This window comes from Corvus kubaryi, unplaced genomic scaffold (assembly GCF_017639235.1).
Source record: "Corvus kubaryi isolate FWS band 111438036 unplaced genomic scaffold, C.kubaryi_AGA036_p1.0 37385, whole genome shotgun sequence".
In the NCBI taxonomy this organism is placed as follows: Eukaryota; Metazoa; Chordata; class Aves; order Passeriformes; family Corvidae; genus Corvus; species Corvus kubaryi.
In genome coordinates, this window is record NW_024581127.1 from 13189119 (window position 1) to 13215472 (window position 26354).

General features: G+C 41.6%; 1 protein-coding gene across 2 annotated transcripts in view; it reads left to right on the forward strand.

The window, feature by feature from the left end:
* LOC121668475 (neural-cadherin-like) overlaps positions 1-26354 on the forward strand; it is a 54705-nt gene that overhangs the window by 27372 nt on the left and 979 nt on the right. The window contains exons 12-33 of one of the 2 annotated variants that reach the window (XM_042036321.1): positions 17-184; positions 1078-1327; positions 2548-2675; positions 3866-4052; positions 4192-4335; positions 5986-6269; positions 7201-8818; positions 10662-10755; positions 11505-11689; positions 12266-12498; positions 13454-13731; positions 15399-15613; positions 15912-16039; positions 16884-17011; positions 17152-17284; positions 17367-17547; positions 20328-20494; positions 21147-21411; positions 22278-22458; positions 24735-24988; positions 25600-25657; positions 25883-25974. In XM_042036321.1, coding sequence (XP_041892255.1) covers positions 17-184; positions 1078-1327; positions 2548-2675; positions 3866-4052; positions 4192-4335; positions 5986-6269; positions 7201-8818; positions 10662-10755; positions 11505-11689; positions 12266-12498; positions 13454-13731; positions 15399-15613; positions 15912-16039; positions 16884-17011; positions 17152-17284; positions 17367-17547; positions 20328-20494; positions 21147-21411; positions 22278-22458; positions 24735-24988; positions 25600-25643 — 5265 coding nt within the window. In that variant the 3' untranslated portion in view covers positions 25644-25657; positions 25883-25974. Of the gene's footprint in view, positions 1-16; positions 185-1077; positions 1328-2547; positions 2676-3865; positions 4053-4191; positions 4336-5985; positions 6270-7200; positions 8819-10661; positions 10756-11504; positions 11690-12265; positions 12499-13453; positions 13732-15398; positions 15614-15911; positions 16040-16883; positions 17012-17151; positions 17285-17366; positions 17548-20327; positions 20495-21146; positions 21412-22277; positions 22459-24734; positions 24989-25599; positions 25658-25882; positions 26038-26354 lie in introns of those variants that run through there. The other variant, XM_042036322.1, reaches the window with a different exon arrangement.

Here is a 26354-nt window from a genome sequence, read left to right on the forward strand (position 1 = left end):
TGTGTTTGTTTTGTAGACAATGCGCATTAGCCGCTATATTGTGGCGAGAGATGGCGGGAACAGAAGCAGCACCGTGGAGCTGACGGTGACTGTCACTAGTGCACTGAGCCAGCCACCCCGGTGGGAGCAGAGCACATACTGGGTAACCATCCCCGAAAACACCATTCGTGACACCAAGATTGTGGTATGTTAGAAGCGTGATTACTTCCCTCCCTCTTCATTTCCACTTCTTCCTCTGTTGTGCTCTGTCTCTAAGCCAGAAGTACGCGGATGCCCGCTCTGCAGCCTTACTGCGTTGCACTGTTCCCTTGTGAGCCTTCACTGCTGAGTTTGTCAGGCGTACCTGCCATGTAATAGGCTGGCATTTCAGCTGGCAACAGTTTTCCCAGTGAATTCTTACATGAATGGCCCTCAAGGTGTGCTTCCACAGGAGCAAGACTTGTGCGCTGCCAGATTGGGAAATCCTTGAGTGTTCCCACCAAGAGCCGGCTCCTCACTCCTCCATCCTCAGTGGGCTGTGCTACCTGTTTGTGTTTTTCTTACAGCTTTTCTCCGTTTAGCATGGGAACATGGAGTGATATAGTTTGCTTTGGGCTCTTCCAACTCAAACCAATTCCTTTTTAACCCATACAGACTTAGTCTTTAACGACAGTGCCTTCCATATATTGCCACATAATTCCTGCCTTTCTCCTCCTGCATGTAATATTTGAGCACTTGCAAACAATTTAGGGTTTGTTTTTATTTTCTGTAACTTTCTGGGTAAAATGTACAACTCAGTGGAGAAATGGTCTCCTTATGGATCAGTTTTGCTTTGGAAGGAGGAGAGAGAAGGGATTTCCTTTAGCTGTGCTGCAGTTCTGGCTTGGCACATTTACAGGCAGGTAGCATCAAACCTAGATATTGTAAAATAAAACTCAGCTCTGTAAACTGTTCCTATTTTGTCTGTTACCCAAGTCGTACAGGCATGTATGTTCTTGGAGAACATACATGTGTGCATGTTTCTGCCATCAAACTCAACACGTAACACTTGCAACCCCAAGCTTCATGAATATATGTGGTGGCTCTTTTCTTCTTCAGACCATCAAAGCCACATCCCCTCTTGGTGATCCCAGGGTTACGTATAATCTGGAGGAGGGTCAAGTTCCAGAGACTAACATGCCAGTTCGTTTCTATCTGAAGCCAAACAGAGCTGATGGATCTGCTTCTCTTCTAGTCGCTGAACCACTTGACTTTGAGACAACTAAGTTTTTCACCCTGACAGTCCGGGCACAAAACGTAGCAATGACTCCTTTAGCTTCCTTTGCCACTGTTTGTGTGAACGTAACAGGTAAGCTTTGCTGCTGTTCAGAACAATATTCTTGTTACTTTTAGTATAATGCCATGAATTAAGATAACAGCTATTAAATGCCAAGCCACCTCAGAATGCTTCGTACACTTCTATACTGTAAAAAGTTGTGCAGTCATTAAAAAGGTCTGAGACAATTCCTAAGTACAACTATCAAATGTGGAGATGTGATAGTGCAAAATGCACTGTCTGAATGTTTAGGCAGCAGTAGTGCCTGGTTCTGTAAAGGTAATTAGAAAGATTTTCTTTCGAAAGGAAGAGAAATATAGTAAATGTTCCCAAGCTATTGAAAGGAGATGAGTATTACTGGAAATAGTCTGTGCTGTAGGAAGAGAAACAGCCCAGATAGGCTGGGTTTATGTTGGATATCTGTTCAGGGTTTTTTGTTCCATTCAGAATTTTCCATTTCACGCTGAGATTTAAACTATAGAAATGAAAGGGTCCGTATGATAGGTGCAATTTTCAAAAATTTGATCCAACCCTCCTTATCGTAGGATGTTTTCATAAGGTTCTGTTCCTGTAGATCCATATAAAACTATAAATCTGATATTAATCCCTGATTTTTGCAGGATTAGTGGAGTTACTTTTGCTGGGCAGACATTTAGATGAAAATATGAGTAAGTGAAGTCTCCAGCAAAAAAATTTGTCTTGCCCACCACCATGGAAATGAGAATGGGGTAGTAATTTGAAAGGGATTCCAACTTTCTTCCTTCACTTTATCACAGCACTGTCCTGTCTTTCACAATCTACCAATGCAAAACCCCTTCAGGCTGTAAAGCAGGGTCTGAACCTTGTTGGAGGTTATGGATCCTGTCCCCAAAGGTTTTTCCTATAGTGCAGTTATTGGTACTAGAATTTGGCAGAAACTTCATTCTGCTCACAAGAAAAAATCCTTTTAGAGTAACTTAGCTGTGGATGAAAGCCCTCCTGGTCCTGGCATTCATGGACTAAGTATCTCTCTGGTCAAATCATTAGCCAGTATCTCAGTTGAGATTAGGCCACTGTCTCTCAGTGTCTATAAAATGCCTCCTGACTGCTACCCCGGGAATGGGAAAACCCAAAGCAGAATTGCTTCTTGCTATAAACAATGTAAGTTCTTCCTCCAAGCAAAATACAACTGTGTGGGGGGGAAAAACCCCCACAGGAGACAAAGAAGTCTTTAAATATTTTCTTACCATGATCCTCATCACCTCCTTTTTCAGATGTCAATGATAATGTTCCATTCTTCATGTCTTCTAACTATGAGGTGTCCGTGCCAGAAGGAGCTGATGTTGGCACGTCGGTGGTTCAGGTGTTAGCTATGGACTTGGATTCCGGCCTACATGGAGAGGTTTGACCTTATGTCCAATTCTTTTCCTCACAATACTCAAGTTGTAGTATTGTAGTTAGTGAGAATGTGCAGTCAGCAGATGGCAGGGTAATGAGCCACCAGCACTTCTTACAGCACTTGTCAAGCATTTGTCTATCTTAGGCCTGATGTGCATAACATGGGATGCAGGCAGAGAAGATGCTCCTCTTGATCTCAGGGTCCTGCATCATGGCAGCTCGTCCTGATCCGGCAACCACAGCAAAGCACTGCTGCATGATTCTCAGGGTTGCTCCCATGACAAGACAAGTGGATGTGGCGGCAGGACATGTTTCCAAACTCTTGCCTCTTCAACTCAGTTTTTAATTGACCATCAGCGATTATTGTCAGTTATTAACAGCCGTTTAAATATGGTCTAACTATCATTGGTTTAACCAACATTTGACCATCATAGTAATAATGACCCAACCCTAGGAAAAAGCAGAATTCTGACAGAAATTACTCATTTTCTTTGCATTTTCCTGAGCCATTTCTAAAAATCCTACTAGCTCTTCTGTGAATAAACTCTAGCTAGTGGAGAGCTGCTGTTCTGGAACTGTCATTTTGCAGCTTCTGACGAGCCACCTGTGTGGTAGAACAGCCTGGTGGTGCTTGTGGCATGACTTGGGGGTGGGGATGGAAATGGGGGTTTTTTCAGAGAACGAAGGGAAAATTATTAAAGGGAAAAATGTGAACAGCTTTCATTGGTGGGTGGAGGTTTTCGTTTATTCAGTCATGTTGAACAGGACCCAAATTATTAGCTTTTTTTTTGTTTGTTTGTTTGGTTGGTTTTTTTTTTTTTGGGGATCAGAAGCACAGTGGGTTACTAGAAGGTGAGGAGACACCAGGGAAAATGCCAGTCCATGCATTTTCTCTCCTGTTATTCATGATCTTTCCTAACTGCTCCTACTGGCCACTGTTGGAGATAAGACCGCTGTTGGACTTGATGTGCCTTGATATCACTGGTACAGATGTTCTGTTTGAGAATTCTTCACTTTTAATATCAAAATGAACAAAATACTTAGAAAAATTATGTTCAGATGATTTGTCTTCCCTCAGAGTGTTGCTACTTTGCAGGCAGAACCAGGAGGCTACTGAGGAAGGGGCAGGTCACAACACTTGGACATACAAATGAAAATTGAAAAGGTAACCTCTTTTAACTATTTCCTTTTTAGGTTCACTACTTAATATTAAAAGATGCTAACAAGGATTACCAGTTCTTCACTATTGAACCTGAGACAGGAATTATTTCCACCCAGGCATCTTTTGACAGAGAGAAAAGAGCCTCTTACTTGATTGAAGTTCAGTCTCAGGACTCATCAGAATCTGCTAGACCTGGTGTTCACGGGCAAACCAACACAGGTAAAACTAAGAAGGAATTCTATATTGGGCTCTTTAACTTTCATAGGCTTGGCAGGTTATGTGAGCTGTTTGGAATAATACAAGGTATTCCACCTCTGCCATTTCTACTCTGCATGTTCCTCCTGCATCTCCTTCTTAGACACAGCCTACATAAGGATTTTTGTCAGCGATGTGAATGACAACTCTCCGGCATTTCCTCGGTCAGTGTATGAGGTCAGCATAGACGAGGACAGGGATGTTGGAAGTCCTGTTGTGACAGCAACAGCAGATGATCAAGATGAGGGTGAGTGGACCCTGCATGTCTTTTAAAGTCCTTTTAGTGTTAACATGTGCTTGTGTGTAGGGCTACTTCCTTCATGGACAAACAATTCTGTGCATTCAGGAGACAATTACACATTTCAAGCATTTGAAAGTGAGGAGAGAAGTTTTGGGCACATGTGAACATTTTCTTTAGTTAGGTGCTCAGGTCTGTAGTGCAAAGGTTAAGATAGTTGGGAATCTCTTTGGGGCAGAATGAAATCACCTGGAATCACAACACTGATGTAACTTCACACTCACTCTTTCCTGAGCACATGCTTGCTTTTTGCTGACTCCTGTGCTTTCTAGATCTCCCTAGGAATCAGTTTTATTTACCACTATTGTAAGAAAATCAAAAGTGTGCTTTTTGGTGGGTTAGTGGGTTGAATATGCTTGTGTAAGAATCTGACAAACAGTGAAAAATGTGGGATGACATGGCCAGAAATAAAATCAGGAAGAAAGGGAAAGTCAGACCTTCTGTTTGGCCTCACACTGATACCAGCTCTGATGGTGTGAAGCTGCCCCTACAGTGTGGTGAGAACAGGTGGGCTGAGCCAGTCCAACAGCATGTACCAGTCAGTCTCTGTCTTGCTTTTTTGCTACATTCGTGAGCTGGTCCAGCTCAACTTGCTCAAGAGAAACAAACCTATTGAATAAAAGAAGGCAAGCTGGTGACAGAGCCCAGATGAGAACCAGAGGGACGTGCTGCTGGGAGCAGGTGAGAGCTGGCCATTCCTTTCAGTGGCAGTGCTGCAATGCCTGTGCCTCTTAGTGCCCATGAGGGAGGTGTAAAGAGGCCATTTGAAACCAGCTGCTGCACTTGGGAGAATTTGACAAAAGCTACTAGCAAGTGATGCTCAAACTCTTGCTGCAAAGGCACTCAAGTCCTTCCAAGCACTAATGTTGAGCACAGTCTTTTCACTTTCTAGCTGTCCAAGTTGCTCTAGTCTTCTCATCTACAGCTGACTCACAACTTAAAAAGCTGAATGCTCTTTTTACTCCTAGTAGTTCACCTATTTAATTTGGGAAATGACTTTGTATACTGGAATGCAATGTCATGTATTTTTTAGCTTTCAAAATAAGTAAACAGGGAACACTAAACTATTTGTTGCTGTTCCTAAAAGTTTTGCAGCAATCAAACAACTGCTGTTGTACAGGTGGAATGTTCTGAGATGAATTCTTGCTCAAAATAGAGGACATCTGTTATATTTTAGCACCACCCAGTGGTTTAAAAGAAGTTAAGGAATATTGGCATTTGAAATGAGAGGCTTAGGAAACATAGAGTAAAAGTAGCTTCTAGTATTTTCATAGTATGTCACTTTTTTATTATTGGCAAATGAATGCTCAGTAATTTCGAGGCACACAATTCCTCCATTATTAATCAACAGGCCCTTGTCCATGTCTGTAAATTATACTTGTAAATATAAATGCAGACCTAGCCTCCCATCTATCATACACAAACCCTTCAAATGACATACACGGATCATTCTGTGTGTGTTTCTATGTTTTACCTCACACACACACACACTGTAACAATCTGGGAAAATAAGGTGTCTCTTGGATACATGTCTCTTGTGCATATCTGGATTGAGCATTCATAGAGTGAACAGTCAACAATTGTTTCTTTCTCTTATAGGTGCAAATGCCAAACTAAGGTATCAGATCACTTCAGGAAATGTGAAGGGGGTTTTTGACGTGGAACCTGAGACTGGAACTGTCTTCATTGCTCAGCCTCTGGATTATGAACAAGAACAACATTATGAGCTCCGGCTTGTAGCTTCTGATGGAAAATGGGAAAACCACACTCTTATCATCATCAATGTTGTCAATAAGAACGATGAAGCACCAGTCTTCACTCAGAATGAATACCAGGGCAGTGTCTTGGAGGAGCTCACAGATCTGCCTGTACTTGTCTTAAAGGTAAAGCAGTTTCCATGAAGCAGAACAAAACCTGGCTTTGTGTTCAGATCAATCCCATCCATTCACACAAATCCAAAAGTAGTTTATTTTGTGTGGGTGAGGGCTGGTATTAGGACTTAGCTAGCAACTGTCTATAAAGAATAGAATAAAGCAAGCCTGCTAATTTTGCGTGGTGGACTTGCTCTCTTTACCAGCATAAATAACAGTTGGATTTGATGATCTTAAGGGTCTTTTCCAAACTGATTCTAAAATTATGTGATTCTAAATATAGAAAAATGTGATGACTTTCCTTTACAAAGAGGATTTGGCACATTTTTAGTAACTGTATAAGCACAGAATGGTTGGCATGTGTACTTCATGCATGTAATGGTTAAATTTATACTACCAAATAAACATTACCAGAAATTGTTCTTTGACTCCAGCTCAGTCATCTTCACTGTTTTGTTGTTAGAGCAGTAGGCCCAACTAGCAATCTCCCAAACAATCCCTGGATGCAAATCAGTATCTGGGATTTCTCTCTGGCCTGTGCTGATCATCAGCTTGGATGTATGGCCTGTTTTCACAGCATTCTGTTCACTCAGAGAGGATCAGCCTGTGCTTGCCTTTGTGTTCCAGCTCCAAAGAATTTCACAAGAAATATTTGCTCAGCAGGACTGTTATTATTTTCACTTGATTCTTCCTACAGTTTTTTCCTTTTTCCAAAGTATACTGGGAAGTAGAATATATTAGTCTGTCAAAACGTCCTCTTTGTTTCTCTAGGCTGTGCATGATGTTTATTGAAAGAGTACTTAAATGACTCAAACCAATAGACACTTGCTGTTAAAATGCATGCTGTTCATTTAGCCTGCACTGTATCAGCTGCCATCAATAAGAGAACAGTGATTTCCCCTTTTCTTTGACATAAACACTTGCCTGCTCTGCCTTGTTCCAGGTTTCTGCAGCAGATCCAGACCAGGCGGCAGATCAAAATGCCATTATGTATTCCCTGCATGGGCAGGGGGCCAGCAGCGAATTCAGCATCAATGAGAACACAGGTGAGATCAGCGCACATAAAAGGTTAGACCGTGAGAAGCGATCAACGTGGCGCTTTCTCGTTCTTGCAACGGATGAGGGCGGAGAGGGACTGACCGGCTTTGCAGACGTGATCATAGAAGTGAGGGACGTGAATGACAATGCACCCCTTTTCCTCTGTGTGTCGGATGGCTGCTTCACAGGCCACATCCCCGAGGACTCTCCGGCTGACACGCCTATCATGGAAATGACAGCAGTGGACCTTGATGACCCAAAAGCTGGTGTAAATGCTGTGCTAACATACAGCATCATTCAGAATGTCAAAAACAAAATTAATTTGAACTTGTTCTCAATTGATTCAGTTAGTGGCACCATCTCTACGGTGCTTGGGTCCCTGGATCGGGAGAAGGAAGACAAGTACCTAGTGGTGGTTGAGGCCAGAGATGGAGGAGGGTTCACTGGGACAGGCACCGCCACTATTTTGGTGACTGACGTAAATGATCATGCTCCAGTCTTCCTGCAAAGGATTTACACAGCATTTGTCTCTGAGAATGCAAGTATTAACTCTGAGGTGGTGGTGGTGTCTGCTGTGGACAGAGATGAGGGAGAAAATGCCATGATGACATTCAGCATCATTGATGGGGACAATGACCACAAGTTCTCCATAGAGACAGATGAAGTCAACAACTGTGGGTTTATCCGACTACGCAAACGGATTGACTTTGAGAAGCCTCATGAGAGGGTATTCAATTTGACTGTGAAAGCAGAGGACATGGATTTCTTCAGCATCGCTCACTGTGTGATCTATGTGGAGGACTCGAATGATCATGCTCCTGTCTTCTATCCTCAGTTCTATGAAGTGGCTGCACTGGGGGAGGATGTACCAGTTGGCACCAAAGTTATTCAAGTTTCTGCTGTTGACTTGGACTCTGGCCTGAATGGAAGGTTTTCGTTCCATCTGCTAAACAAGTCTGATCCAAGTGGGCAGTTCTCTTTGGCTAGTGATGGATGGCTGATGGTTGCAGGATTGCTGGATCATGAGACAGTGACACAGTACCAACTCATTGTCATTGCCACTGATATGGGGCAGCCCCCTCTGACTGGCAGTGCCACTGTTTCAGTGACTCTGCAGGATGTAAATGACAATGGGCCAGAGTTTGAGGCACATTATAACCCAGTGGTCTGGGAAAACACAGCATCTCCACAGGTTGTCCAAATGAATGAGACCTCCACACTGCTGTACGCCAAGGACCGAGACACTGCTGCGAATGGAGCACCTTTCTCCTTTCGCCTTCTCAGTGATTTCGATGGCCTGAGCAGCTTCAGCTTGCAGGACTTCCACAACGGAAGTGCCATGCTCACCGCACTGTATACCTTTGACAGGGAAGTGCACAAGGCGTTCTACCTGCCCATCCTGATCACAGACAGTGGGATCCCACCCATGAGCTCCACCAACACACTAACCGTGAACATCGGGGACCAAAATGACCACCCGCATTCTGCTGGCTACATGGAATGTCTCATTTACAGCTACGATGGTAAATCTCTCCCTGATGTTTGCTTCCAAGTGTGACATAAGGTCAAAAGAGGCAGCTGTGAGTTTCACAGGAGGACTCTGTCCTGTTCCACGTAAGCTGTTAGTAAAGGTGCTGCTGAAGTTTGCTTAAACCCCAACAGAGAGCAGTAGGTATGTGGGGCACAGGACTCTGGGCCACTTGATTTGTGGAAGAAAGTGAGTCAGCCTTGAAGAAAGAGCATAACTGGCTGCATTTCTTGTCACCTTTCTATCAAAGTTGAGTAATGATCTCTTGGTTTTAGATACAGTTTTTCAGCAGCATTAACATTTCAGGGGAAAAAAAGTTGCTGAAGTTCATAATGATGCTGAGAACCTTCTTTCTCCTCCTTAAACCTTTTTCCATCTCCAGACTGAATTGAGTTTTAGTGAATACACTCAAGCTGAACTCATATGTAAACTGCTGAAACATTAATCTAAATCTTCAGCTGACAAATACTGTTATGGGGGAATTTTCTGTGAATGCTGGCTGCAGGCAGTGTGAGAGCAGCCGTCTTTCCCTTCTAGCTTTAGAAATCAGGCAGCAGGATTCTTGATCTGCTTCCCCCCATAATGACCCCAACAGCAAAATAAACCACACAGCTAAAAAGATTTTGGGATGCTTGCATCCACGTTGGCTCGGGGCATTCCTTCCTCTTCTACTCTGCTCCGTGTCCTACAGTTTTGATAGCACATTAAACAGATTGTTTGTTGTGGGCACACTAGGAACTACTTCTGAGTAGATGCTGTTCACATTTATTTGTACTGAAATGTTCTGCCTGTTGCATGATTAGTCAAGTTCAGCTTATTGTTAAATTGAATAGAATTGTTTCTATTTGCTGAGAAACTCTGCCTGTAGCTTAAATACCAAACATTTTCATTAAGCCTGAATTCCATTTTCATTGTATCTTTTAAATCATTGGTACTTTGGTTAACTTCTGGGAGGGACTATTCAAGACCTCAGATCTTTGATTAATTAAAATATAAAGGAGAGACAGAATCAGAAGGCTACTATCACATTGTATATTATATTCATATACTGTGGGAATCAAACACCAGGGCATCCTGTATACTGTCTCCTGCAAAATACCCAGTGAATGTTGCCACGGTTGCCAGAGAGGTACAGTTTTCTCTCCTTGCATTCAGTTCCTCAGGGTTTGTGCCGTTCCTTGTCACAAGGTGAAGTCCCACATTTATCCTCTTTGTGTATCCTTGATACTTTACACAGTAGATCTATAAATTCAGATACTTATGGACCTTTCCTTCAGAAATAAGTTTTGTAAATCCAGAAAATACTAATTTGTGAGTTTCGCTGAGAGGATACAAAAGCAGCAGAATACATGCTGCTTTCCATCTCACCCCAAAGTCCCACCATTTACTCAAAATAAGCCTGGTTACTGTATTTTGGACATCCTCTCTATCTTGCTGTAATTTCTATCTTGCTGTAATTGCTATTGGGTTTTGCCCTTTATAACCCAGTCTGCATTTTGGTTGTTTATCCTGCCGAACACCAATCCCTGTCTAAACCACATCGTAAGTTGGTTGGATAATGCAGGTAAAATAGTGAAAATTTTCAAAGGTGGCTTTTCTTTTTCCTTCCCATTGCTTTTCATTGCAACCACCTGTAGAATTAAATCTATGTGGCCAAACAGCAAACATCTGATAAGCAAGGCACCATGTGGCATTTGCAAACTGGTGCACATCTCTGGAGGACTACCACAACTATTTTTGTAGAGTTCTTAGGCTTACAACACATGTGCTTAGACCAGTACGTGTTTGTGTTCATGTGAGAGGTCTGACTGTGCCACTTGTGTGCTGTGTTGTTCTAGGTATTCTCCCCACAACTGTACTGGGCCAGGTCAGTGCCCCTGATGCTGATGACTGGGATCACAAAATCTACCATTTTGAAGGGAAAACATCAAGGTATTTGGAGAGAAAAATGGGAGTTGTGTAAATTTTATGGGAAAATTGACCACACACAAAATCATAGCAAGTATTTACACTGACTTTTTTTTGAAAACAAGACTGCAAAAGCATTTTGTTGGTTAGACACTTCTGTGTGTAGATCTCCAAAAGCCCTTCTGAGTGTGAGACTGCAGTAAATAACACTGCCTGCCAAACCAGTATGCTTCCCATTGCCTCATGGGCCAGAATTCTAAATTCCTGTTTACAGTCATACCCATAATCTGTATCAGTGAGCCGCTACAGAAATAATACCCACAAACTTCCAGATTCCTCCATACAAGCTCCTGGTGTTTCCATGTCACCACTAGTTTTAAGACCTTATACTGGATGTGTAGACTTAGGAGCGTCTGGATTGTGACTGGGGCTGAGATGTACGTGTGCCACTCAGAGGTTTTGACAGAGGTGTCACTCTCAGTGAATGTATCTACACTAGGAGTTTGCACTGTTTCCAAAGCTATGGCTATTGCAGCCTTTGTCTTCCTACACAGCAGCAGGAAGAAACCTTCATGGTATACTGGTGAAGAGTCATTAGGAGCCAACAGGGGGCAATGTAAAAAAGTTCTGTTCTGCTCTGTTCCTTCTTGAGGGAAGACATCTGCTTTCTTTGATAAGTAGAAGGTGGTTCAGAAAAACCATCCATGATGATAATTCAGTACTTAGCTTTTGAACTTCTCATAGCTTGTTCCTTGGCTTAACTCTTATTACAGGTACTTTATCCTTAATGATAACTCAGGTTTGCTGACTATTAAAGAAGGAACTCCACCAGGAACATACAACATAAGAGTTAGAGTCATTGACGGAGTCTGGCCAGATGTTATCTCGACTGCAAAGGTTATCGTGAAGGATATCAAAGATGATGCCCTCCATAATGCTGGTTCTGTACGAATAAAAGGTAAGCAATGTGCTCAAGTATGGTCTATGTCTTTAATGTTACTGCTGTGATACTTATAATTCTGCTTAGAATGCTCTTAGATGTGTTGGAGAATTAATAGCTTTCTCGGTAAGTGTTTGAAAATGCATCTTTGCACATTCCTCTGATGCTGCATGTGAAAGAACATGTATGGAGAAAAAAAAGCAAGAAAAAGTTTGTCTGATTTCTACATCAACTTTTAAAAACCCCAAAAACTTGTATTTCAGAAGAAAACTTTCATTCGAACAAGCGTCTGCTTGAAATTCATCAAATTCTTTCAGCCTTTGTGAAAAAAGTAAAATCTTCTTAAACATGTTTCTGATTTTAAAAAATAATTTTTAAAAAATCAGAAATTAATAAAAGTCTACTAGATTCAGAACACACATGCTTAGCAGAAGCAAGCACAGAAAATTTCAGAGCCTAAAAATGAAAATACTCCTGAATTTGCAGATGAGTCCATTTTCTCCAACCTTAATATTTATGCTGTGATGCTCCTCTCTTCTATTGCTACAACAGTTGCAAGAAATATGTGTGTCAAGTTATCAACTTCTATTACAGGTACCACACCAGAGGAGTTCATATCCCAATCCCCTGAAAAACAAAGTAAATACTACCAGATGAAGAAGCTGCTTTCAGAAATTCTCTCAGTTCAACTGGAAAATGTTCACATTTTCAGTGTACTGAATAGCCCAAGTCCAACCCAAGGGATTGATGTTTGGTTTGCAGTTTATGGTCCACCTTATTATAAAGCAGAAAAACTTAATGGCAATGTAGCAGCTTCTAGAGCATGGGTAAGTGTCCATCCTGTATATGAAACCTCAGCATCTTCTTGTTGTGTCTATTCAGGTAATGCCCATTACCTAGTGAATGTGAACAATCAGAAAGATTGAGGGAGTAATGTGTGAGGAAAATAGATAGTTCTAATCAGTAAAATCAAAAAATCCTTTTGCACTTATACTAAAAGTTTCAGATAGGAATGTTTTGGAAGCCAGATTCTAAATACATATGAAGTCACCTAAACACAACATGCTTTTAGGACTGTGAACATGTTTTTCCTATTGAAAAGACTGTAAAACTCTGTATAAAGAATGTGTTTGGTTGTTGCCTTTCTACATGATGCCTTAATGTTTTAATTTTTGGTTCTCTAGTTAAAACTCAGAAACCAGTCAAACGTTTCAAGTTTCTAAACTTAAGAGAGCAAAGCAGTAAAAGAGCCACTCTTCAGTAGAAACCCAGATTGAAAATGTGTGTTTTAAATTTAGTAAAGTTCCTTCCCCTCTTGCAAAAAAAAACCCAAAACATTGAGAAGAGTTAAATTATTTGCTCTGTTGGAAACATGTTATTGCAGAGCTGTACCAACTCCTTCTCGCCAGAAAAGCTATTTCTTCACTATCTGATGACAATTCCCAGTATCTTTAAGTCAGAAGTTCAAATTAAAAATATAGTTCGGATGCTGTGTAAATAATGCATCAGAAGCATTAGTGATAAAACTTTATCCACTCAGTCTCTAATGAATATTGACAGTATTTTTGCCCTCAAAATGCTTATTCAAGCTGTAATTGACTTACACCTTGGCACTAATAGATGCCAGATTGAGCTGCCTTTGGTGGTATAGGGTGAGGTAGACATTGGAAGGAATTGGCACAGCAGCCAGTTTTGAAAAGAAGTAAGACTTGGGCTTTTCATTGCTGTCATCGGTGAACTTTGTGGAAAAGTCTGGTGAATGCAACTAATTGCTCTTCACAGTTGGAAAGCATTCTGGACATAAATATCACCCAGATTGGCATTGATGAATGTGTGACTGCAGACTGCGCTCACAGCAGCGGATGTATCAGTAAGCATGAACAGAACCATGTACCAACCATAACCACAGCTGGAAGCGTTTCACTGGTGTCTGTGACAGTCCTGAGTCATGCTGTGTGTGGCTGTGCTGCTCGGGAGAATCCTCATCTTTCCTGCTCCTCATACCAGACAATCCCTTGTCTCAATGGTGGCACATGTGTGGATACTGATTTTGGCTACAGGTTGGTAAAGCTTCATCCGGTGTGCAAACAAAATGCATGTAGTGCAGTCTGTAAGGAGGATGAGTCCAAGCTTCAGGAACCATTATTGCATGTCTTCTCAATGTGGCAGATCTAAGTTTTGTTATACTTCACACACAGGTCTTGCAAAAGAACCTCTATTTTCAGGTACATATATTTTACGTTCAACATAGTCTCCAGGAAAACCTCGGGAATATTCCAGGCTGCACCAGTCCCTTTAATGCCACCCTGCAAAATGCTCTTAGTTTGTGCAGCCCGCCTTCAAAGCTTTAATGCTGTTAAACATCCAAATCACATCTCTTTAGTCACTTAATAACTTCTTCCCCACATTTCTTGCCTCATTTGTTTCTCCAAAAATGAGATCTCGTAGATAATATAGTATAAAGATAAAAAAAAGATGGGACTGTACTAGCTCAGAATCAGCGTGGTCCTCTTCCAGAATGTGGTTTTCAGCATGTTTGCTTAAAAATAATCATCCCAACATAGGAAAGCAGAAACACTGGCCAGCCTCTTCACAGCACCCTTGGTAGGGGTGACAGGACTCAGACTGAAGCTGCAGAAGATCTTGTCATGCTAAAGTTCTCAGTCTGACCTTGCTGCTCAGGTGTAATCAGACAGGGAAATTTTGCTTCCCAGATACTCTAGGTAGGCTCTGCCACCTATCATTTGTTCAGCTCCGAGGTTTCTTTGCTTCTGCTCCATTTTCAGTAGCTTTGTGTGTCATATTTTTCCTGCATCCTACCCCCGTCATTCTGCTCTCAGTAGATACTAGCAATCTATGGGAAACAGAAACTAAGAAATAGGACCCCAGATGATTTCCCTTCCTGTCTTTCTGCCCATTTCTGTTGTTCCTTCGGTTTCCCACTTGCAGGTTCTGTTACTGTCATACTGTGGTTACTCTTTTCTACAGAGTATTAAAGAAAGTACTCCAAGCATCTATTGTTTGATGGTGTAAGAGAAATAAACTAGCAAGTATCTTGCAGTAAGAGTGAAGATGTCAAGATCTATGACTACCACATCTCACTTTTTCTGGGTGATATTACCTTCCCACACCCTTCCTGTGGAGACCCTGATGGGACACAAGCAGAATTTTTTCCCAATGAGAATAATCAACCATTGTATTAATCTGCCCAGGGAGGTGGTGACTTACCCAACAATGGACACTTGAGATTCGACTACCAGGATTCTGGGCCATCTTGTCTAGATCATTCTTTTGCCAAGAAAAGTTGGACCAAATTATACTTGAGGCCCTTCCAGCCTGGCATTCTATGATTCTGTGATTCCTTTGCTTTTGCTCTCAGCATTATACAGTCTTCAAACAAGCTGATAACCAAGCCTAGTGAAAAGTGTGTTTTTCATTTTTTATGCTGAAGAAGAGGTTTTCATGGGCTTTATTTATTACAATAGGTCCATCATTTATTCACAGAATATCCTTGCATAGACATATTATAATTTGGACTAAATTTATATTGTGTTTGTACAAACAAGTCAAAACATTTTTTGACAGAAGTTTTGCTAGTGCTTTACCTGTACTATGGCCTAGGGAACATGGGGTCCTGTGTTTAAAGTGGAGAGTCCTGTTGTCAGAAGAGACCTTTGCATCTTCTGTTTGCATGGTGGATATTTGCTTTTATTTTTTTATTTAATAGATGCAAATGTGCTGCAAATTTTCATGGACCAGACTGCCAGCAGACAAAACACAGCTTTAGAGGCCACGGTTATGCCTGGTTCCCTCCTCTTCAGCCTTGCTTTGAGAGCCGCATCTCCTTAGAGTTTATCACTGAAGTTGTTGATGGCCTTCTGTTGTACCATGGACCAGTGGCACAAGGGCAGCCTGGACAACAGGAAAATTTCCTCGCTTTAGGTTAGCACCTTATAAAGCATTTGTTTGTGTTTGTGTGAAGGTGAGATTCTACTTAGTTCATAGGTTTGGGGTTTTTATTTTTAAAAAGTCTCAGAAAGTTACTTTTGGAGAATAAGGAAAATGCACAATAGTTTGCCAGTATGCCTAATTCATATCCTTGTGTCACTGTTAGAAGCCGGACTTTTTTTAAGCTGTCTAAAGATCTTTTCCAACTAAAATCTAACTGCAACAGTCATTTCAACTTCAATTGAGTGGGGACATGGTTACTACATATCCAATAAGAGTCTTTTCTTTGCAGAACTCTCTGGTGGTGTCCCATCACTGACTGTGAGACACAGCTCTGGTGAGCTTTTCCTGCAGCTGTCACAAAAAGTTAATGTTGCAGATCGCCGCTGGCACAATATTAAAATTATAAATGATGGAAAGGCAAGTGTAAATTTGGGAAGTCCTGTGTAAGCATTAATTCATGTACCTAGTTATTCCTCACAAATCCTTCCTCCCTTCTTTAGAACTCTTTTATCAATCAATCAATCAATCAATCAATTTTCCATCATCTCTGGAAAAGCAGGGATAGAAGTTTGTCAGTTTGCACATCCTCTTAGTCTTGAAGCAATGAAGCAGAACATGGCCTGGAGAAGTTTGATCCACTTATGAAACAGGCCATGTTATTTCCTCTGTTTAGTTATCCTGCCTGCTGCTTAGACAACAGAGTTGTGATAATCCAGGGGCTAAATGCTTCCTGATGTGATCGAGAAATATTCATGCTTTATCTGAGTGAGAAGCCCTGCCCCACCAAGAGACTTTAGATGTGTAGCACAAAGGAGATAGATACGCTTTTGTGTAGAGGGAACATCTTGCTGATATAACACTGCTGAAGGCATCTGCTAGGTTCCCCCTTTCCCTCATAAGACAAGCTGAAGGGCATGTCAGAATCTGGGATGGGAGCCTGACAAACCTTCTGCTCTGCTAGGTTATCTCTCTGCATTCTGATTTTGCAGAAAACTCCAAGAATGTCCTATGATCCCTTTACTATGTCAATGACTCGGTACGGTCATGGCAGAGGCAGATCTTTTTTTTGTGTGGCTCTTTAGTTACACACCATGTGCAATAACCTTCCAGATTAGTATGTGGAGCATTTTATTATTTTAACTAAGTTTCCTGCTCTGTAATTGTAGTTACTAGTCTACCTTCTGCTAAGTGAAAGAAAATATGTAATTAAAATACATGCACATCTCTGGATATAATTCTTTTAAATAATGCCTTTTTGTAGGAGGTGAAGCTGATTCTTGACCACTGTGTAAATGTCTCAGTTAGAGACAATGGCAGTGTCACTAAGAAGACGTCCCAAATGGATCTGTCTGCCTGTGAAGCTTCTGGAGAGATTGTGGGATCTCAAAGGTAAAAAAACAAAACCAAAAAAAAAGGAAACACAACTACTCAAAAGAGCTGCTGAAAAAGGTGGGGGTAGGGTGGTGAAATCAGCCAAGCTGCTGTATTTTGTGTGCCACTAATTCTTTCTTTCCGTCCCTCCTCTTCAGCATGGGCAAGCTCTTGAGCGGCCGTCAGCCCCTGCAGCTGGGTGGAGTTAAAAAGACCTTGCCTTACCACGACTCACAAAGGCACTTCAGAGGGTTTGTGGGCTGCATACGCAATGTCATTGTTGATAGCAAGGTAGGGCCACAAAGATCAGTTTTGGGTTTGCTGCTGATAATTGTAGGCACCTGATGTGATGGTTTTCTTTGACCTTTTCCAGGTCTATGATTTAGAGCACCCTGCAGAGTCCCTCAACAGTGTTCCTGGCTGTGTCCTTACAGATGAAATGTGTCAGAGTGGTGGGATGGCCTCCTGTGGCACCCATGGCAAATGTGTTGGTGGCTGGGATTTCTTTCACTGTGATTGTTCCCCAGGATATGCTGGATTGGCATGTGAAAAAGGTATTGCAAGTTCTAGGGAGAAATTTGTGGTGAGGATCTGTGGGAACAGCATCAGATATACTGTTCTAATGTTCAAAGTCATACTGCCATGACTTCGAACTGAATAGATTAGTAAGACCATGCTGTAGTCTGAGAATGATTTAGATCTCCAAAGATGTAAAGATCCTTTTGACTCTTGTTAAATAAAGATAATGTCGCAGATGAGGGTTGTGTTGAGAGCTGCTTTATTTTGCAGGGGAGGGAAGTGGTCAGACAGGTTGTTTTGTCCTTTTTATCACCATCTTATTTCTCAGTGGTGAAAGGTGAATTATTCTGCCTTGTGCCTTTTTCCTCTGCTCATGCTGATCACAAAATGAAGTTTAATGAACATGTGAAACCTGTGGGCATAGCCCTCTTGTTATCTTCAGGCCCCATTTTGCATTTACATAATGGTGATAATTGCATTTGCATTTGTCATTAGAATGAATTGCAAGTTGAGCAATGCCCCTAGACCACAGCAGTGGGTGTATGTGGGGGCATAATATCAGGCTGGCTGCAACAAATGTGTTATCCTGTACAAAATCAGCATGAAATATATATCAGAGAACAAAAGCTTCACATGGTGGATAACGAAAACCTCAGAGACGTTGGAACAAAGTGGGAAATTTTAGCACAATTCAAAAAGTAAGGAAATACATTATTTGACTCCTAGTAGCCCACAGCCATGTTCAGGGTACAGGGGATATACACTTGAAGCTGCCTCTATCCCCTCTATCTTAAAACCTCCATCAGCCAAGCAGAAATCAGAAGTGAGTGGCAGGTATTTATTGGGACTACCTGTCTCTAGGTACAAGGTACAAATGATGGGGTTGATCATAAAAGTCTGTAAAGAGCACTAGTGCCCCATAACTCTGTTTGTTGGAAGAGAATTATCCCACTCAGTCCTGTAGTTTGAGTGAGGGACAGGTGAGGATGAGCAGCAGTGAGCACCAGGAAAGGAGTGCTTGCAAGCTAGTGTTGGATCAATGTGTTGGAATTAATGAACAGGACAGTGATGCATAACACATATCCTTTCAGCTCAATGCACTTAATTTTCCGTCTTGTATACAGAACAGTAATACCCTATGCAGGCAGCCAGACCCTCTCTTCTTTCTCCATCTGCCACACAAGACTTGAAAAGTGTGACAGTAAATTGCTCAGTGGAAGTTCTGTCTGTCCAACAAGGGGGAGGACTGAAATTGTAATTGCCATGGTCTAGGCCTGGAGCATTCACTGTTTAAGGTGTTCATAATGACCACAGAATTGGTTAATATAGTTCAGCTATTTGCACAGTGTTTTACAGACAGATTATAATTGTTTATAAATACCTGCCTGGATTCAAATCCTACTCTGTTTTGCATTATTATGAAATGGTGCTTCACAAGCCCAACTGCTGTATTGGTTCTACCCCTCATTACTGTGGGACAAGCCAAGGGATCAGAAAGTAATTGTTCCAAATCCATAAGTCATATCCTGATGTAACAGAACAACTTTGATTGGCATCATCTTCTTGTAATACATTGGGCTGCAAAATGCTGGTGTGCAGCTGGTGCTTTATGAATGACTGTGACACACTCACAGCAAGGAGCAGACAGCTGGGGACAGGAGTCACTGGAGCATCCCAGGAAAACCCATGCCTGCTCATCAGCTAGAGCCTGTAGCTGCAGAGATAGAGAACGAGACAACTGGGTTAGGAAGAATAATGTGAGGGGGAAAAGCCAGAGGAAAAAAGAAAACATGCTTCGAGTAAGGAAAGAGAGAAGACAAACAGTGAGAGGAAAAGAGAGTGCAGAAATTAAGTCTCTTGATCATTTCATATTTCATGTCCTGGGAACCAAATCCCAGGATGAACTGGGTACTCTTCGGATTTCTACTTGCATGACACTGACCTCTGATGAGCTGTTGGTGACCCAGCGTCCATCCTGTCTTATTAACTAACTTGAACTATCTCTTTATTTGGTGAAAAGAAACTTCTTTTTTTCAACTAAGCTTGGCCCAAAACAGATCTATGATTGCTGTCAGCTAATGAGACTGAAATAGGTGCCTTCTCTGCAAGAGCATCAGGGCCTGAGTAGTTTAGTGGTGTTTGATTTCCACAGAAGTGTGCAGTGCAACTTCATCAAACCCTGTCCTGGACCCTGGGTTCTTCAGAGTGATAGGGAAGCAAGTAATTTCAGTGCATTTTCCCTGGTTAAAATAGTAAACACTGACTTAATCTCCCTTTGTAATTTAAAAAATCCTGTTCCTTCCCTGAGGCTTTCTCTTGTGCCAACTGAAATGGGAAGTAAAGTGCATATTTTCTAACAGTGGCAGTTTTAACCACAGGACTAAACTACTGAAAAAAACATTTGATCCTCTCTTTTCTTTGGTTGTTTTCTCCAGGGGTTCTTTGGTTTTTCTTTTTTTCAGATCAACATGAGCTACTTTACTGGAAAATATGTTTCAGATTTTAAAAAAATAAGTTATTTGGGCACAGTGTAGGAGTGATTGGTAGAACATATAGATTGTAACAGGCAGACTGAAAGAGACAGCACCTAATTGTCCGTTTCCTGCCTAAATTCTGAATGCCTTAATTTGTTGGTTTTCTCTTAATTCCCTTCAAAGTAGGGCAGGGGTTACTTTCCATGATGCTTCATTATATTGCCAAAATTCCTTAAGAACTAAAACTCTGACGTTCAGAGCTAGTAAATTCTCAAAGAGCAGAAATCTGAGGGAGAAGCCATTTCTGAGATTTCCACTTTGATTTTATGTGCTGTGCTTAGTTCTTCCAGAATGGGCTTTTGGAAGGGACAGCTGGATCCATTATGAGCCAAGAAGCATCCTCAGCACTCGAAGCACTCGGATCCAGCTGATGGTGCGCACCCGGCTCTCCCACAGCACCCTCCTCAGCTTGGCCTCTGCAGATGGGAACAGATACATGCGACTGGAGGTGAGCAGAGCTGTTCTGCTTGAGTGCTCTTAATTTATCATAGAGTTCCATAGTAAGAGAAAAAGACGCAGTTTCTGATTAAAGACACCTGTTCTGTAATGTAATAAAGAGCAAGAATTTTCCATATGAGGGTAACTACTCTCATTTGTGTTGTCCTTCTCAGTATTACTCTTTCATGGCATAAATTCTAGTTTGCACTGCCTGCAAAATGTCCATGTGATGCATGTGAATGAAGAAGATTGTTCCATCCTGCTTGCTTTTTCCCTTTGCTTCTGTCTGTCCCTGTCTGTAAAACTTGTCTCTACACTTTCATTGCTGTTGAAAAAGCTGTCTGGACTATATTAGCTACAGAGAGGGTAATTATTCTAATTGAAACAGGAGGGTCAGCTGGGAAGACTTAGAGATAGATATTAGTAGGGAGAATACTGATTAAAAAGTTAATGTGAATTATAAGAGTGGCCTGTAAAAAAAAGAGTTGGTAATTCCTGCACCTGCAGTTTTCTTGTGGTAGCCTTTATCTGGGAATAAAGCACTTAAAAACAAGAGTGCCATTTCCATTTTAAAAACTCACATCCCTTTCTTGAGACAGAACTGTGTAATAATATTTAGAAGTGCATTTCTGTTATTAAAGGTGTTTATCATCTTCCTCTAGGTGGTTGAGGGGTTTTTTAGCGTTAACTTCAGTTTGGGGGACAAAAATCACTCCTTGACAATGACGACATTACGTATAAACAATGGCCAGTGGGTTCTTCTGACCATGGAGCGCTACAACAATGAATTTACCCTGCGTGTTAACAGTGGTGGAGGTGATCAAGAAGTCACCTCTGTCTTGAATACAAATAGATGGCTTGAAATTGATTGGGCAAGCATCGTGCTAGGAAACCACCTTCCCAGTCATTCAGAGAGTGATTTCCAAGGTAAGTGATATGATGGATTCCTAATAGTGGGGAATTAAAGCCTGAAAGTGGCATCTTTGAATATATTGGATAGTCTAAAACCCAGGTAACAATTCCCATTAGACTGCTATGCCCCTCCTTTACTGGGGAATTCAGTGTTCAACCCTATGTGCCACTGTATCTGGTTCTAGTGAAGATGTGAGATTTCCTGTAAATAGTAAAAAACAGCACTTCAGTTTTTTGTTTCATAGAATCATAGAATGGGTTGGAAGAGGTCTTAAAGATCATCTAGTTCCATACCCTCTGTCATGGGCAGGGGCACTTCCACTAGATCAGGGTTTCCCATGCCTCAAGCAGTATACTCATGGTGTGAGCTTCACTCCTGTTTTTGCCTTGGAAGGGTTTAAGGAACAGGCAAAATAACTCCTGGCAGAAGGAGAAAGAATTGCAAGGCAATTTGTGGTGCTCTCTCCGTTTCCTCAGATGAAGTGCTGAGACTTTGAGATTGTGGTTCAACACGAAGACAGCTTTTTCCATTCTGTTGCTTCTTATTCAGCCCCAATTTTACGATTATATCTTAAATCTAGATTAATTTAGTGGAGCTGTTCTGGTTCATAGCACAGTTCTGCTTAATTGTGTTATTGGTACAGTGCAGCTCTCCTGGAGAAGTACTGTCAATCTGTAATTGACCAGAGCAAAATAGACACATGTTCTGTAGCCCTCCTTCTAAAATAAAACTGATAAGGGGTATAAGGATATTTTTAAATCATGTTTTAAGTTTTCAGCAATGCTCTATGTTCTCCTGCTTATGTGCTTGGGGCAAGGCTTGAGGTGGGGAAGTAGCTAACTTAAGGTACTTCTCTGCATACTCCTCTGCTTGGATGCAGGTTGTATGCGTGATGTCCAGCTGGATGGTCAGCCACTCCTCGTGGAAGGCAGAAGCACAGAGTTCGGATTAATTCTGAAGCGGCAAGGAGTCACCATGGGATGCCATTCCAGTGCCTGCAGCAGCCAGCCCTGTTACAGCCCCTTCCTTTGTGTAGACCTGTGGAGAAAATATGAATGCCGGTACATGAAGCTTTTGTTTTCATCCAGGGATGGCTGGGAAGCTCTTTCTTTCCACCTTTGACCAGGCAACTTGCTCCTAACAGTGAAATTCCATGTGGCTGCTGGCCAGAGAGAGCCATTCCAAGGACAAATCCTTCTCTCCTTCTCATCTCCTGTCATGGACTAGACTTGCCTTTTTCTGCAAGTCTGATATGGAGCCAAATTACTCCACCTTTTTTTCCATGGTGAGAAGATCACCAGAAGGCCAGTGAGAAAGTGAAATGTCCTTTGATAAAAGGTGGATTGGAAAAGCTTTGGTCTGTCCTCTGTATGAAAATACTAATATAGTATATATATACACTTACAGTGTATATATACAGTGTTGTTATGATCCAGTTTTAAGGTTATTAGAAATGCCTCTGCCCGAATTAAGGTGCAAACGAGACCATATGTGAGTGACAATAGTAGGGGTTTTATTTGATGGTAAATATGAGAGAGATAGAGAGAGAGAGAAAGAAAGAAAGAAGTAGAAAATTTGGGGCCGGGGGGGACAGAAAGAGTGACAGGGACAGAATAAGGAAAATATCATCACTGTGGATCCCAATGCTGTTTGTTGATCCTCTCCAGCTGGTCTTCCTGGTGGTGAAGGTCCCCCCAGAAGGCACAGAGTCCCATGGGTGTACATGCTCAGGCTGGGTGGGCATGTCCGGCCATGTCCCCCTGGGGTGGGGTCAGTCTCCCACAGCAGACTCTGGGTCTGTTGCACCACGTGCAGCCCTGTGGGGCCAAGCCTCTCACGTGAAGGTCCCGTGGATGTGGCCTGTGGGGCTGGGGGTTCCACAGCTGGGCCAGTTTGTGTAACAGAGGATGGGTGTTCACTGCCTCTGACCAGAGGTTGCACCATGCACCCAAAACCTCCTCCTCCGCCCTCGGCTGGGGGGAGTCTGTGTAAACCTGGCTTCTGTGAGCTGGGCTCTCCCCCACCCCAAACTCAGCTGGGGATAGTTGCAGCTGGTGGCTTTGGCATTTTGTGGATGCATAACTTTCCCTCAGCCTGAGATGAACACTGTGTTTCCCTTTATCTAACCAATAGTTTGACTTTGAGTTCGAAGTCCCACTCTTCAGGGAAGCTTCTTCAGTTGTAGCTTCTTTATAATGAGCAAAACTTTATATCAATGTTTGAGGCATGAACTATTTTAAGTCTCTGATAAGAGTGTGTGTGTGTGTGTACGTATGTATGTACACACAGATATATACATCTATGTATATAAAAGATATATATATTTCATACATATGTATGTAAGTATATTGCAAATACAATGCATATTTACATATATTTCCTGTAAAGAACTTAAAATTAATCGTAATTTGTATGAAACAATGAAACGTTCAAAATTAGATTGTCACAAAACTGGATTCTAAAATTGGCTTTCCCAGGGTCAGAGCCAAAGCCCAACAGCTGTTATCCTACACAGTTAGTTTTTTGGAGAAGATCCACTGTTTAAAGAAAAATTTCAAATTATTTATTAAAATATGCAAATCAAAATACAGGCATTTCTGTTTAAAAAACCAAAACATAAATACATGCAGGACTGGGAGGAGGAGCCACTTGAATTCTTGGAATTCAGACAAAATTTGGCACTTCTGATGTCTGGTGATTCTTTGCTGGAAGAGGCTGTGAGATGGTTTTAAGTGTGCCTTGGGACACTCCTTTCTTCAGACAGCTTGTGAAAGAATAATATGAAGTCTCTGCCATTTTTTCAGTAGAATTTCTCCCTTGGATTGCAGAAAGAAGGTCTGTGACCTCACATTATACCACTAGGGCCTCTTCAATTACACGAGAAGAAATCAATCCTAAAAGACAAGACAGGTCATACTGAGGAGGTCAGTGACATTTCTCCCCAGGGTCCAAAGGAACATTACGAAGGAACATTATATCAAGTGCTTGCTAGCTCCTTTCCCATTGATCTCAGCTATCCATTTTCTTTTAGGGGCTTTGATTAGAACACGGATGTAGAAAAAGGGTTAGTCAGAAAGTGATGGCTCCTTTTTTTAAAGAAGGAGTGAAGCTCTTCTGCGTATCTTCTGGATCAGGAAACCAAAGGTGTTCATGTTTTCATAAGTCTTCTAGCTCACTAAACTAGACTTTCCATGTATTTCAAACTTTCAATGTGGATTGTGGTTTGCTTGAAAATAATTAAACTTTACCTTAAAGAAACAGTAACAAACTTTGCACAAAACATATAGCTCCAGATGCTTTGCTTGCCTACAAGATATCATCTGCTTTGATCGTTCAGGTGCCCAGCTGGGAAAGTAGAAGTGACTGACACCCTTACAGGGCTCAGACACTGTACCTCATCCCCTTGTGGACACTGGACCTGTAGGAATGGGGGTACATGTGTGGCTCAAGCTCAAGACAAGACTATCTGCCAGTGCCCTGAAGGTTACAAGGGAAGATGGTGTGAAATTAGCCAGGTGAAGGCTGGAAGACCTGTTGGACTAAGCTCGGGCTCTATTCTGGCAATCAGCATGTGTCTCCTTGTCTTCCTAGGTAGGAGATCATGTCCCTTTTTTCCTTATTTTTTATCTTGTACCTTATTCCACTGAATTAAGTTTGCTTTACCTCTGAGTGTTGTGATCAGTGTTTCACCTTTTCTGGAGATTACTATTTGAGGATGCTAAGAGACAGACAATAGCACATAGTTACAGTTTGCTTGCTTTGAAGCCAATTCAAGCAAGTTTAGGACTTTTCCAGAGTCACTTACTTTCAATCCTTCTTAAGTAAGAGCTTTCCATCTTTGTGTGCAACTCTGTGTGCAGCCACATCCATTTGAAACTCCCACCTGCCCTGAGCCCTTACACTTGTAGTAGGTAGGACCTACAGCTACATATGTTCTTCACATATTAGGAAGGAAGAGATCTTCTAGAAAGCTCATGATCTTAAAAGGGAAGCCTCATTAAGAGTCTGGGGCAGAGAGAGATGTTCCTAGTGTGTCCTTTTTCAGCTGCCCTTTGGCTGACAATTTAATAACACCATAAAACTGTGTTCATGTTGGTAAACTGCATACACATCTCATAATAGCAAAGACTCCATGATTATATTACACTTGTAACCTTCATTAAAACAGTGGTTTACTTACTTTGGGTATCTTATTTACTCAGGATTGGTGAAAGGCCAGAGATTGGCCAAAATGCCTTCTATTTAAATGGATTCCTTTAGGTAAGTAAAATACCCTTTTAATGAAGTTTATGATGTAATATACATAGATTATTCTTTATATTCATGAATTTAAATTGTTTATATATTAAAAATACTCATTTCTTACCTGCAAATTTAGTTGTCAAATTAAGAGTTGATATCCCAGGAATTATATAACTACTTGTTTATCATGCAACATACTTTGTCATATGTCATATAACAAATATGTGTCTTTATTTCTTCCAGCACTCTTGGTTTCCTACACAGTGTGGAGTCAGTGGGGAAGTTCAGGGTTTCGGAAAGGAGGAATTTACCACATTCCTGAAGAGCGTGAAAGCTGGGAGGATGTTAGAGAAAATGTCTTCAATTATAATGAAGAAGGAGGTGGAGAACGTGACCAGGTATGATGCAGCTTCAATCCAACCTCTCCTCACTTTCTTTTCCCAGACCTTTTAGTTAACTTATTATAAAATTGGGGTGGTTTTTTTTCTTTTTTCTTTTTTTTTTAACCTTTAGTCCTCTTAAGTGGGAGGATTCTATTTCAACCCAGTTTGTACCTTTCATGATGCTGGTCATGTGTGCCCACATTCAGGGGGCTGCTGTGGACACATCATTGTTGCTTTAGCTGAAAACTATCATTTCACAAAGGGATTTGGTATGATCTGAACTTAGTCCTCTGAACTAGGCACTCTTTTCTTCAGCTTGCAGAAAACTCACA